The sequence below is a fragment of the Malus domestica genome, chromosome 13, assembly GCF_042453785.1.
Source record: "Malus domestica chromosome 13, GDT2T_hap1".
Lineage (NCBI taxonomy): Eukaryota > Viridiplantae > Streptophyta > Magnoliopsida > Rosales > Rosaceae > Malus > Malus domestica.
In genome coordinates this window covers 727655-742487 of record NC_091673.1, presented here as the reverse complement: position 1 = coordinate 742487, position 14833 = coordinate 727655, and the positions used below count along the sequence as shown (strand labels likewise).

The 14833-nt window shown below is 36.5% G+C and overlaps 1 protein-coding gene and 1 pseudogene across 1 annotated transcript; both read right to left on the bottom strand.

The window, feature by feature from the left end:
* Positions 1 to 188: 188 nt before the first annotated feature.
* On the bottom strand, positions 189 to 4859 carry LOC103431493 (protein CHROMATIN REMODELING 19-like; annotated as a pseudogene).
* A 3642-nt stretch (positions 4860 to 8501) lies between these two features.
* LOC103451497 (transcription factor bHLH68-like) lies at positions 8502 to 11536 on the bottom strand. Its single transcript, XM_008390901.4, has 7 exons — positions 11021 to 11536; positions 9923 to 10727; positions 9547 to 9675; positions 9353 to 9424; positions 9140 to 9208; positions 9002 to 9040; positions 8502 to 8892 (listed from the first exon to the last, which is right to left on the bottom strand). Exons 1-7 carry the CDS (start codon positions 11356 to 11358, stop codon positions 8728 to 8730), a joined length of 1617 nt encoding a protein of 538 aa, XP_008389123.1. The 5' UTR covers positions 11359 to 11536; the 3' UTR covers positions 8502 to 8727.
* Between the last annotated feature and the right edge of the window lie 3297 nt (positions 11537 to 14833).

The following is a 14833-nucleotide window of genomic DNA, read 5'->3' as shown; positions in this document are numbered from 1 at the left end:
TTTCTTGTACCTTTATTGAAACAAAATGGTTTCATGTTCTTTCATCGATTGGTTATTCCTCTTCGTTCGTATCTCTTTTTCCAATTTTGGTCTCTATTAGTTTACAAGATTGAATAATAACATTAGTGAGTTAAATTGTTAGTTATTATAGAGCATATACTCAAAGAATTCCAGCTTGCTATGTAAAATCATTGTTAATTCATCGTCGTTTTATTGACGAAAACTTTTTAACTGCCACAAGAATTTTTTGGGCCAATTTACACCCGTATAGCATACCCGCCTACGACTATGTATAGTTTTTTGTTCAAACCCATAACCATTACAACAATGGACCTCTTGCAGTGTGACTGGAAAAATACAAAAACTAAATTACAAAGGTTTCCTGTTGCAGTTTCTCTATCGGCAGATCGACTGTAAGTTTTCTAAAATCTTTAACCAAGCAAAAGTTTCGATAATATATCTCCCATGGTGGATGTGTCACCTTCATTATCCATCTCCACGCCAGATTTCAGGACTGCAACATCTAGCACTAACTTCCTTTTCACAATCTCGTAGACATTTTCATCTACTGTACCCTTAGTGACTAGCCTGTAAAGGACATGACAGGTTATAATCCTACAATTTTCTAATCAAGTTTATGACTCAAACCAATACGACATTATAAAAGCAGGGAAGAATGGGTTAGGGTAAACCTGAAAGGTGCTTCTCTCAGATTGGTAAGTATAGGTGAGGAGGGAGATTGGGAAATTAAAGAGGGGCAAACCTGTAAATGGTAACAGGCTTCACTTGGCCGATGCGATGGCAACGATCTTCTACCTGTTGATCAATTTGCGGGTTGAAATCCATATCATGAATAGCTACGGTATCAGCTCCAACCAAGTCCAAACCCTGGCCTCCAGCTCTTGTGGACAGCAAGCAAGCAAATATACAAGTATCATTATTGAATGTATCAACTATCGTCTGTCTTTCTGTCACCTGAGCGCTGACATTCGGAATATACGGGTTAACAGGCAAGAAACACAACTTACAACAGATGAGGTAACAATTCAATTAACCACAATCAACAAGTGGAAATGAGTAAGCCAGATAATAAAACAGATATACCATGTGGCAGGGCACATTTTCTTATGATAAAAATAATCTGTAAATGTGACAAAAGTACACCAGTACCTTCCATCAAGTCGTCTGTATGTAACACCTATCACATCCAAAGTCCACTCCAAAACATCAAGCATTGACGTCCACTGGCTGAAAATCAGAACACGATGCCCAGCTCGCTTCAGTGAAGGAAGAAGTTCAGCCAATGCCTAATATCATCAACAAGAAAACTCTCCTCAGTTTTGAGCAGAGAGTATCATATGACAACTCTCTCCAAATTTTGACTCAGACCAATTGGTTAGTGAAGTTATTAAAGTAGCATTATACCTGAGATTTTGAAGAAAGCAATGCATATTTGTCTGGAAGCAATCCCTTCTTATCAGAGACACCATAATACAGCAAAAGCTGCACACAAAGAGAGAGAGAGAGAGAGAGAGAGAGAGAGAGAGAGCATACACAATATCAACATACAATATGTAATCTACTACACACATACACAGGCACACGAACACTGTACGCCCCAGATAATCAAATCGTTCCAAAACATTGATAGTAATGCATCAAATTTGAAAGACAAATTCATTTTCAAGAAGTTGAGAAAATACCCGATGGATAGAGTAGTCACTATAATTCTTAAGTTCCCCAATTACTTTGTCGAATGTACATTCAAGGCCAAATGCACCCATTGGATGTAACTTTCTGGCAAAAGGAACAACATCCTCATCACTGTAAATACGCCTTACTAGTCAAGGATAATTTGCAATCTAGAGAATAACAAAACAACAACAACAACAACAACAACAAAGCCTTTTCCCACTAAGTGGGGTCGGCTAATAAGGATTCGACGTAACTGTGGAGTGCCGGCTGTCGACTACCTGACGCCCTCCCCCTCCTCCTTTACCCGGGCTTGGGACCGGCAATGTAAGATAAACTTACATATATACAATCTGAACACAAAACTGGGATATCAAAAACATGAAAGTCGAGACAGATGCACCTTACGAAACTGAACAAAATAGTTGGAGATCTGCCGCCAAGGAAGAACCTTAAGAATACTGTTTGAGTTAACCTCTGAAGTTTTTGCAATACGAGCTCGTGAAGCTGCCCGATACTCTTCAATGGCTTCTTTATAGGCAGCGTCTTGTTCCTTGTCCATTATAACATACTCAACCTGCAGTGCATTTCTCAGCTTCTTTCTAAAACACAAAAGAAAAATCAAAAGAGAGTGAAAAACACAACAATATGAAAAATCAAGAACCTAATCCTAAAATGACTAGGCATAAAGTCATAACATACCCGCTGTATTTTTGGAACAAGTTGTTGCATAACATCAGATTTTAAGCGTCTCAAAATAAAGGGTCCCAATATGGATTTCATGCGGCCAATCAAATCTCTATCTTCACCAGTTAACAGCTTTTTCAAGTCAACATCCTCAGTAGTGAAAAGATCTGGCATCATAAACTCCAGCATAGACCAAAGCTCCTACAACAGGAACACACAAGTCAATGAGTCATTTAACAACAAAACTAAAATCTAAAAAAATTAATAAAAGCGTGAGTTCCACTACAAAATCAATAGTAATCCAAGAACTTAATCAAGAAACATATGAAATTATTAATTGATTTCAATTCTTAGTTGTTTCTAATCTTACCTTGGTCAGATTGCAATGTGCAAATACCATTTCTTTTCCATTAAACCATGTGGCTAGCTAAGTAATATTCCATAAGATTTCAAAGGGTAAAAAGTCATACATGTAAATCATTTTGTAGAGGTGTCCCTGTCAGCATTAGACGCTGGTTTGCACTTTGTCTAACGGACATTAGGGTTTTCCACCTGTAGCTATTTTTGTTATTCAAAGCATGAGCCTCGTCCATAAGCACACAACTCCACTGCCATCGTTTCAGAATTTTACGATCATCTTTCTGTTGTGCACTGGAAGACCATAAGTAAAAGGAATTAAATTAACATAAAATCAAAATTACTATCAATTGTCCATATGCAACACCAAATCAAACCTGTGTCTTTCAAATAGTAACACACGAGAATAACATTAAAAGGAGGCGGTAATCCAGCTTTGGACAAAGAGTTCAACTCTTTTAAATATGCCGATCGTGCAGCCCCATGATACTGGAGAACAGTGAATGATGGGCACCACTTTTTAAGTTCTCTTTCCCAATTTTCCAAAACAGAAGCAGGGCATACAATCAAATGTGGACGCGGTCATCATTTAAATGTTTCAATAGCATCAAGTATGTTATAGCATGTTCAACAAGGACAAATATTACAAACCAAAGCTAAAAATATTGTAGGCATATGCAAAGAGAAAGGACATGCAGGTACCTGAATGGTCTTCCCGAGACCTATCTCGTCGGCCAAAATGGCTGCACAAAATATAAAGTATATTAAACTGTAATGATTCAGAATTGAGACTAAACCAAGCCATACATGCTTATACACTTAGCCTCATAAATTTAACAATACAGTTGGAAAATTTTGAACTATGGTGATCTAAGAACATTTAAGCTTAAAATTTCAGAATCATGAGGTAGTAAAATGACTAATGAAATTCCATTCGGCGATCTAAATTTATTAGTCACACAGTTTAAGATCTTGTACTACTCAGAGTCTAGAGAATCAAAATTTATCACAGTCATACATTTTTACACAAGGAATTACTTTCTAAAGTAGAAGGAAATCAAAATTATGCTTACAGAGAACAAAAAAATAAGTACCTCCACCAATACCCTTCTGATACAGCAGAAGAAGAAAGTTAACACCAACCAACTGATATGGCTTGAGAATAGGTTGAAAATCGGAAACTTCAGACCTACAAGCCTCAATAATGTCATCCTACAACAAATAACCAGTAACCATCACTTGCCAATCCAATTGGAAGACAATAACGACACCAGCAACAACAACAGAAAAAATAGCCAATTTTATGCTTATGAGGACCTCTCAACACATACTGAAAAGAAATACAAAACCTTCACGCAAGTAATACTTGATGACATAAAAGAACCATAATTTTATACAGCTACATTCTATTGGCCTGTAATTTTCCTTATTTCACTAATTACATTGGAAACAAAGGAATACCAAATTTTTTACCCCAATTATGAATGAGTAAAGGTAAGAGCTTTCCAACTCCATGTCATTCATACTACAAGAAGCTCAGTAAAAGTAAGAAAAGGCACCTGATTGACAATCCTCACAGGGGCAGCTTCCACTTCGGCGTACTGATCAGAAACCGCCGGAGCCGAACTCCCGTGGAGCTTATTTCTCAAATCCGTCGATATTTTGGCACACTTCTGCAAAGCCTTCCCAACCACGTCGTCGTCCTCCAACTCCTCTACCTCCTCCTCCTCTTCCTCGCTCGTTGACTCAATATTAGCCCAATCCCCATCGCTATCCTCGTCTTCGACCATAAATCGACGTCCACGATTGACCGGCCTAGCCTCCAGGACCTAGTCGGCGTCATCGTCCTCCAATTCGTTCTTAATAACGACGCAATCAAAGTCGTCGTCATCCAGTTCGTGTTTAATCTCGACGCAATCGGAATCGGAGTCCTCGTCGTCGTGGGAGAGCCGTTGGGGCTTGGAGGCTAATCGGAAGGCGAAAGACTCGATCGGCGGCGGCCTCGGGGTGCGAGACTTCTTGAGGACGCGGGAGGGCTTGAAGGCGGAGGAATGCTCCTCCCAGTCCTCGTCGGAGATTTCGAAATCGTCGAATCCACGTTTCGATATCGTCGAATCCACGCTTCATGTCAGGGGTAAAAAACAAGGAAATTTAACGAATTTATACATTTTAACGAAAAATTATATTTTTACATTAAAACTCAAACTTTTATTTTGTCCTTATCATTAAAACTCAAAGTTTTCAAGATTTTTTCATTAGTTTTTCTTAAAAAAAAAGAGTTTTAACAAAGATACTCTGATACGGTATATTTTTAACTAAAAATCATATTTACATTTTTAATTAGTACTATTTATTATATTTATAAAAATAATTTTTTGTTAAAAGAATTTTTTTTTTAACTTTTTGTTAGTTTTTTTTTTTTTAAATGGTGGAAATGGGGGAATTGGAAAACCCTAATTGCAAATTAGGAGGGAGGGAGGGAGTTTGTAGTGTTACTAATTTAGTAGCAGTAGAATAGAAGGTGGGTGCTGAGTCACTGAAGAGGAAAAGGAAGTACGATGTTTGGGAGCTTCCTCTACTTTGGAAGTGCAACGGGAGGGTTGGTTTAGGGAAAATGGAGTAAAAACTTCAATCTTACTTTGTTTTAGCATTCTTTTTTATCAGAATTAAAAATACGTTGTTGTCTATTAATATGTAAAATCATAAGTATATTGCTATATTGTTTGACTAAGATTAAAAATATATTATATTATGTGATGCGGGATAATAAAAATATTGATATATTGTTTAATTAGAATTAGAATTACGTTGTCGCTTTATTTGATATGATATTAGTATTTTATAAAAAAGAAAGGTAGCACAGTTTCAAAGTAGTTTTCTACAATGTAAGATAAAAGTGTTAAATTTTACTTGATTGTGGAGTTTAAGCGATTAAGAACATTTACCATATACATTTATGGCATGTTTACCAACCGGGGTTGGAATGAAATGAAAAGGAATCATTCCCAATTGAAAGGATTACAGTATTTACTAAAATTTTAGGGAATAAAAAACACATGGGGCCCATCTAAAATCCGGAATCACACTCTGGAAATTCTCGGATTTGGATTCCTAGGAGAGACCTAGTATTTGGATTCCTGGAGAAACTCTTCATCCGGATTCTAACTTTTATACCGAAACGACCCTCATGATTTTTGGCTAATCCGAAAGCACCCAAACAACTTTACCTTTCCAACCCATCACAGAGTCCTACAATTTCATCTTTATCAACTCGCAGTGAGCTCCAACGACGATGGCGGTGCAAACAAATACAAAACCACATACAATTATACAAATCAAAACAATCATGAGAATCAAGTTTTTAACAAAACCCAGAATGATAGAGAGATATGGATTCCTTCGCACCTTTGTTTTGAGAACCAAAGAGGATGGAGAACATTTATTTTTCCCTAAAGACGGAGACCGTCCTGTTTTGAGAACCAAAGAGGGCTCTGACCTCTTTTCTTCTTCCTACTTATTGCAATTTATTTTTCTCTTTAATAAATTACTTTTATGAAATGTTCTTTTTCTTCCTAAAATCAAATAGAGATAGATGTGCTTTTACAGGGTAATAAAATGTAAAAATATTTGTTAAATGTTTGTCCTTTGATCTTAACTCCTAACTAAAATGTTATTAAAAATAAATATAGGATAAAATAAAACAAAAAACAATAAGGGCATTTGAGTAATCTTATTGATTTATATTCTGATTCATCTGAATTAGTAAACAACTTATATGAACTAAAGTTCATTCATACTCCGATTCCAAAACATTTAAGTAAACAACTTCAACAGTAATCCGATTCTGATTCCTCCTCGATCCAATTCCTCCTCAATTCAATTCATCCTCAATCCAATTCCTCTATTTTGATTACAGTTACGTAAACGCGTCATTAAAGTCTTAATTTCAATTGTATAAAAAAAATAAAAAAAAAAGCATAAGTGTAATTCATTGGGCTAACTTCAAGGCCAGGTACTCAGTAATAGGCCCACTATTGTTCAAAATTTTGGGCATGAGTTAGGGGCTTTTCATTTTCTAGTAACAAATTTAGTTTGGGCTTTTCTTGAAAAATAATTTTGTCAGAGTGTCAGACTATATAGTGATGGTATAAGTTTTTGTCGCAACATTATTTTTGTGTCAACAATTTGATTAACTTGGAGTTAGTATTACACACCGTTTTTTTATAAACAATAGTGTCAGTGTGTTAAATTGTTAGGAGATAGTGAGATCGATGGATGTCAAACTCACACCAGGGTGTATATTATATACAGAGTAAACGCTCTTAACCACTTGAACTACAATTTCCGTACAATATTACAATTCAATGCTCCTCATCCTCTTGGGTCTTCAAAAATGACGAGTCAAAGTCAATAATTATTGGAATACCACTAAAAACAAGTATTAGTGTTTTATGCGAATTTCCTAACGGGTAATGGTAAAGAGATAAATTTGTAGACATAATTTTGTAAACTTAATGACATGAAAGTTGATGATTGGATTATTATTTAAACGTTGATAAACGTGCTCATTTCCTACTGGTGACACAGCATTTGGTTTGCAAAATTTGTATACAAATTTAGTCTCCCTAACATTTTCCTTTGCTAATTATAGTATGATGAGGTTTTGAATGGTTTACACATCATGCATTTTAGTTTCTTTCTTTCCATGGTAGACCAAAATAACATAGTCTACTATCGTTTAGATTGAAAGGAGTACCAAAACAACATGTTTAAGTGCACCACTACCACTATGAGTTTTGAACTTTATGCTCATCTTTCTTTTGACCAATTATGCTTCGTTGGATTCACTTTTTCTCTTTGTAAACTTTGCTTCTAGATTTAAAATTTGTGAGGCTTCAGATTCATGAAATTATGGTTTTGGAAAATAATATTTATTTAGCTTGTGTATTTCAAGAGCTGCGGTGAGGACAAAAGCAAAGTGAGTGGCCAACTTGCAAGCATTTCAATTTGTAAGTACAACTACTCCTCTCCACCATTTCGGATTCAACAATTTGGTGATCACTCTGTTGATCATTTCAAAAAAGAAAAGAAAAAAGGAGAATATATATATGGTTTGCTCATGCATCATGAAACCTGTGAATCTCGATCTTCTCCATTATAATACATGCAATATAGAAATTTATTTCACATACATTCATTTTTGAAAGATAATACAAATATAAATCATTGGGGTTAGCCTAATAATGGTGGTGAGGATGAGCAGGATGACGAGCAGGAATAGTAGCTACAAATTCAGGATTTGAAACTCTCATTTGTAATCAAATGTGTACGTATTGGTTACGCATGACTTACAAACAGTTGAAGTAGCTATGGCTATAAACTTCCATTGGTTCTTTTGCATGTGAGAAATTTACAAGAACTGATTGTGAAGAGAGTGAAAAGAAGAAGAATGTCATATCAGAAAGAATGAACCGTTGACTTCCAAATAACACACAATATTAAGATCTTACCATCTTATATGTAGATCGAGTTAGTCATCTCTTAATCCATATAGACATAGAATTATATAAGTTCCATAACACTACACCGATATACATTTAAAATCATAATCCCAAAAGATGAGTTGCATGATGCGCAAAATCAAAGGGAACTGTTATTGACACTTAAAAAAAATCTCATTTTGAATCACTAAGTGTATTTTTCTTTCTAAATATAGAAAGTTTGAGATGCAAAATGAGATTTTTGGAGTGCTAAAAACAATTCCCTAATCAAAATATATGTAGCATTAATATGAAAACCTGAAGTACATTGATTAGCAGCAGCTTCATGGGACCTTAATTAGGCTACAGATATAGTTACTTCCCATTCTTTTGAGAAGATATAAGTTACATGCACTGACCGATTTTTTTTTTGCTGCATTAAAATTATTACATTGGCCATAAGAAAATATGAAACATATATACTTAAATGTATCATTTATTTGCACTTGGTTTATCTATACAAACTTCCTCTATATGTTGGTGTCCAATAGTCTGATCCTGTATTTTCACGATAAACTTGAGGCGTACATGAAACAGGCACCAAACATAGGCCCTTGCTCTTGAGATCAACCTTTGTATCTCCCTTGTGATCTTTTCTTTCCATCGCCCATGGATCCTAATTAAAATAACACTAGTTAATTATATGTACAAATTGTTGAAGTACACTGATTAGAGTGTGTGTGTGTGTGTGTGTTTCTATATATGTTTTATATACATATATATACCTTTGGTGAATTTGTCTTCAAATAAGGGCTATTCAATAGCTGCAAAAAAAATTATGGAAATGTAGATTAATTTCTTATTAGTTGGAAAATAAAATTGTTTTCAAAGAACAAATTTAACAAGAGATTATGATAGCATACCACGTGCACTTGTTCTTGCAGGAACTTAATGTACTGAATCGCTTCGTATAGTACTGATGCCGTATCAGTCTGAAATTTAATCAAATTATGATAGTTTAAAATGTGACAAATATGATCACCTGCAGTTAAAGGAATGAAACATCTGCATAACAAATTAATCCAGTTGAAATGAAATAATTAGCAGGTGAACTTGTGCTGCTACTTTCCGCTCACCTTTCCAAATGGAGACACGATTTGTTGAAGGGCCGTGATCCTGTCCCCAAGCTTGACTTTTGGTGCCTGCATCTGTTGATCCAATATACATAAGTTTATAATTTCATGAACAAAAGTTAATGTAATCAATTAATTAACAACGATCAAGCATGATTTATTGTCTTTTGCCTTTTTTATTTTGTATGTTACAGTACCTTTGCAGATGAAACTGTAGAAGTTTCTTGCTTAGGCTTTTTCACGACTGTTTCTGATGATGTGTCGTCCGTTCTTTTCTTTTTTCCTTCATTTGCAATTCCCTGTCCTCTTCCACCACTCATTCTTGCCTGCGTGTAGTATATATATACATGTAATTAGAACCTGTCCTCCTCCACTACCCATTCAATTATATATACATATATAATATACAATGAGCTTCGGTTCAGATATGGCTCAAATAAGCTTAGGCGCGCAATTATACACACATACATACACATAAAGAAGCTCAAAGGATCAGATATACGAGGCAAATTTAAAATCATTAGCTCTAAGTAAGTGAACAAAAAAATTAAATTAAATAAATATTGAGCTTACCGACGAAGAAGTTTGCAGGTTTTGCTTCTTAGAATGATCAGAAGAGTTGAAAGATTTGAAACAAGGCTTAGGAGCATGAAGGTCATTCAAGGGCTTATTTCCTAATCGACTCGTAAAAGATATAACATCTGCAAAATTTCTGGCTGCATTAGTACTAGTGCATGAAGAATAAGAATCCGGCAAGATTGATCCATTTCCATTGAAGTACTTGCTATTATGATGATCTGCAGCCATTGGGTTGTCGAGGCCAATCTGATATTCAATGCCATTAGGGTGTCCATGGTTCTGATCGTCTACCTTCATATTTTGACTGCGGTAACACGAAAATAAACTGGATGCCGAGTTTCTATTTGTAATTCCCATCTGAGGATTGCATGATGAGGTGGAATCATTAAAAAACGGTTGCGGCTTTAAGTGACAGAGATTTGGTTGTGAGTAGTGATGATCATGATCCATTACTTGATGAGGAGGAAAATTGTTGAGTACTAGTTGTGGTTCTGGGGGTGCAATGGACCAACTGCTGACTAGATTAGACAACTTGGTTAACCTTTCGTTCTCAATACTAATATTCATGTTGTTATCCATGAATCCTCCATTTATTTGCTTTTCAAAATTGTTGAAATTGGAGGCGGCTGAGTTTGTGAACTCCCAAGTACTATTGTTGTCCAACTTCTTCAAGTAGTCACAAGCAGGCTCATCGTACATAACATGATGAGTTGACAAGCCCTTGGATGGTAGTGCATCTATGAAGTTCTCTCCAACACCATGATCATTGTTGCGTAAATCATGGTTTGCATTAACGCTTCTGCATGCATGGTTCAATCAAAATTTAAATTAATTAAGTACCATATATATGCCGAAATTAATGTAGAGATGCATATATATACATAAACACGCTCAAGTTCTACTGGAGTTAGTCCATGTGGTGAGGGTAGATATGGTGATAGGTAGGATATGCTAGGCTCAAGGGTAGAACCCTGCTACGTAAGGAAAAATAAAAGGACAGTTAAAGTTTCATCTGAGATTATGTAACTCTTTTGATTAATTACTAGCTAATTAGTAATAAATATGTTAGAGAAAATTTAATTAGTTACTTACAATAGGACATGGTTCCAAATATGATTATCAGAGACCTGTTCGCCATTAATCAGGTCGTCGTTGGAAGAAGCAGAACGTTGATCAGCAAGCAGTCTGCGAGAGGAGTCGACGCTGAGGCTTGAGTGGTTGGAGGCATTGGTAAAGGAAGTACTGGAGATTGAAACATCCTGATCAACATCATCACAATTATTATTAGAAGAGTTGGAGTACTTCTGATTTAGTTGCTGCTGCTGCTGCTGCTGCTGCCATGGGTTGGTAGAGCTGACGAGATCCCACCAGTTTTGTTGCGTTAGCTGCGTAGAGGAAGAAGAGATTGCAACACCGCATTCTTCGGCCATTTGTTCTTAACGTTGTTCAGTCTCTCTCTCTCTCTCTTTCTGTAATGGAATGTTGTGGTGGAGGGTTTGGAAGGGATTGGGATATATATGCGTATCCGTTGGGTGGTGACGTACGGCGTTTGTAGACTCTATCCATCAATAACAAGGGGAGACAATAAAATATGGCCTCAGTTTTTCCACTAAAGTTCGTGGGCAATTATTAATTTATATAAGGACATAAATAACCGGGCCCACCCAATACCCAAGTGCTTGGTTTTAGGTTTAGGGTTTCCCGATGCCCAAGACCAAGAGTTCGGTTTTAGGGTTAGGGTTTCCTAATGCCTCTCAATCGGTTTATTTTTCTTTAGACCATCTCTAATGGTGGGTTAAATGCTAAAATTCTCCCCCCTCCCCAAACACTTTCCAACTCATGCTAATACTTTGGGCTAAATGCCAAAGCTGGGCCAAATTCCCCCCCACGCGGGTTGTTGGGCCAGTCTCGGCCCGCCCACTCTCCAACGCGCCCCACGCGATGCGCTTGCAGAGGTTTCCCAACAGGGGTGGGCCTCGCCATCAGGCATGTGTCGGCCACCCACAAAAACCCAACGACTATAATTTTGATCCTATGGCTGGGTTTTAAGGACAGTTGGTTGATCCAACGGTCTAGATTCAAATTTAATTTTTTTAGAATATGCCATTTTAAAATACATTGAATCCAACGGCTGAGATCGAATATAATCAAATCTAACAGTAAAAAAAGATCTAACGGTCCAAATTTAAATACAACGGCTAAAATAATTAAAAAAATTATTTAACTCAAAATTCACCCAAAAACTCTATAAATACCTAAGTATTTGTTCAAACATCCACACAAAATTCAATTTTCTCTTACAATTCTTCTAATTTATCTTTCTACCATTTCTTTCCATTTCCAAATTGTTCAACATGGCAAGAGAGCATATTAGAGGTCGTAATTGGACCTGTGAGGAAGATGTTGCTTTATGCTTGGCATGGGTTTCTATCATCCGTTGATGAGATATGGAGGATTTTTAGGAAACAAAAACTCTTTGAAAGTTGAAAGATTGGCGAATATAGAGGATTGATTGAAGGTTGAAAGGTTGTGTGATCAACAAATATTGGACATATGTTTATATAGATGATGATTGATAAGAGTTGAACGGTTGATGAAAGTTGAAAGTTTGGTGTTGAATGGTTGGTGAATTGAAAATTTGGTGTTGAACGGTTGGTGAATTGAAAGTTAGCCCATGGTTGAAAGATTGGTAAAAGTTGAAGGTTTGCATTGTGGAAAATTTAGTGATTTTTCAATATTTATCGGAATTTAAATTTTTTTAAATTAAAATGTTCATAAAAATAATTTACGATAGTCTACATATTTATTTTTTTTTAAATTTAATTTAAGAAAAAAAATAGCCTAAGTTCATTTTTTAATAATTCCGGGCTAAAATTTTAGGCTAGAACGGTTGGAGCAGAAAAACTAATTCTGGGCTAAAAGCTAAATATTTCGGGCTAAAATATTTGGCTTTTAGCCCAACCATTAGAGATGGTCTTATTCTTCGCTAAGAAATTAAAACAACTTTTTTTATATTGATAAGGCGCCTGACACGACACTACTACTACTGATTCGTAAGCAAAGAGGAATACGTACGTTCAATACTTTTCTCAAATACAATTGATCAACTTATACATATATGGTCGCAAATGCAAATTAGTTTATATATATTTTTTAAATCACAATAGTCGTGACATTAGTTCTGCAGAAGTTGATAAAGGCATATCCAAACACACGTACCATGTCACAGCCCGTCCCGGGATTTTATTTATCGAGGACGTGAAATGACGGGATTGCCCTTAGCGGTTACTAAGGTATGTGTGTGTGACATATTATTGGACTAAATACATATATTCCTAAACTTTTGGAAAAATAATTTAAGTTGGATTAAAGTTGGTATGTATGTTTTGTGTGGTTAGGGATTTTAAGAATTGAATTGTGACTTGTTTTTTGGTGGACCACACACACACACACACGGGACAACCCTCTATTTCCCCGTGCTCTCTCTCTCTCCTATCCGTTTCAGTCTCTCTCTCCCTCTCGAAATTGTACGGACAAAGCACCAAACCCTCGAACCTTCACAGATCGACGCCAAAAAGGTAAGATTCGTCATCCTTTCAACCTCTTGAGTCGTTTGGTACTAGTTTTAGATCGGAAAACCTTAGAAATCACGTTGAAAACTCGAGGTCCGATTTGAGTAATGTTCATGCATTCGTGATGTGTTGATTTTCAGGGAATTCTAAGCTTATAGTGAGCTTAGTGAGGTCCTAAGGAAGCTCGGAATGCTTAGTTTGAAGGTTTTGGACGTCGGGATCGTTAAGTTCGAAGTTGGCCGATTTTCTTGGAATTTTTCCGATGAGATTTCGTAGTTTTTAGAGCCTTAAAGTAGTGTAACGTGATTCTACATGCTTAGGGCTTCATTTTGATAGTATTCACCGCACTGCATGCTCACCTTAGATCCAAGTAGGTGCATGTCGTACAGACCATGAGAGGGTTCCGACATGCTAGTCGTATAGATCACTAGAGGTGGTTCCGACTGGTAGGTGACCTTAGATTATGCGCGCAGATGATTGATGAGAGAAGCACTAAAGCGTATTATTTCACCATTCTTGTCGTACAGACTACTTTAGGTAGTTCCGACTTATGTGCAGAGTAGCGCCGTACAGGTCACCGTGGTGACTCCGGCTGGGTTGGATATTGAGCTATAGAATTAACCATACAGGACCAACTGCAGGGTCTCCGGTTGATTCATTATGTCACCTGTTATATTGATGCATCCATATTCTGTCATTGGCATTTATAGCATGGCATACTTGCTGGATTTTGATAAAGATTAATGTTTTGAGAGATTTGAACAAATATTATGCTATTATGTTATTCTCTGGGAAAGTATACAGGTTTTACAGTGAGGGGTTAGAAATGTTTTAAATGAAATGTTTTGGAAAACTTTGGTTTTACTGACCCACTCAATTTTGTTTTGCGCCTCTTCAGGTTCTAGTTAGCAGTTGGTGGCTCACGAGGTTTTCTTCGGCGTTCTGACAGACTTCCTGCATGTAGGACTCACCTGCGGGTGTTGTAATTTAATTATTGTCCTACTTGACTGCACCTAGTATTTATACTCTGAAATTGTGTACTGCACACTTAAACTCACTCTTGCATGCTAGTTGGATATTATTGCTAGTAGTTGGTTTTTATTCCTTCGTATTTCTCATATCTTTTGCTTCCGCATCACACTTTTGGTTACGTCACGCTCACGTGACGGCCAACACGCCTTGATTCTAGGATCAGGGTGTGTCAATTTGGTATCAGAGCCTAGGTTGCAGTCCTGTATAAATTGTTAATATTCTAATGATCTTTTGATGTCTTCTGTCAGAACTATGCCGACTTGTAGGGAATCACACCGTGCTTTTGAGTCTAATTTCCCTG

Excerpts from the sequence above, each read along its gene's own strand:
- LOC103451497 (XM_008390901.4), bottom strand. The coding sequence starts at position 11,358 with ATGGCCGAAGAATGCGGTGTTGCAATCTCTTCTTCCTCTACGCAGCTA. Across the intron at positions 9,425-9,546 it reads CTACAGTTTCATCTGCAAAG|ATGCAGGCACCAAAAGTCAA; the intron begins GTACTGTAACAT and ends TTGGATCAACAG. Across the intron at positions 8,893-9,001 it reads TGAAGACAAATTCACCAAAG|GATCCATGGGCGATGGAAAG; the intron begins GTATATATATGT and ends TATTTTAATTAG.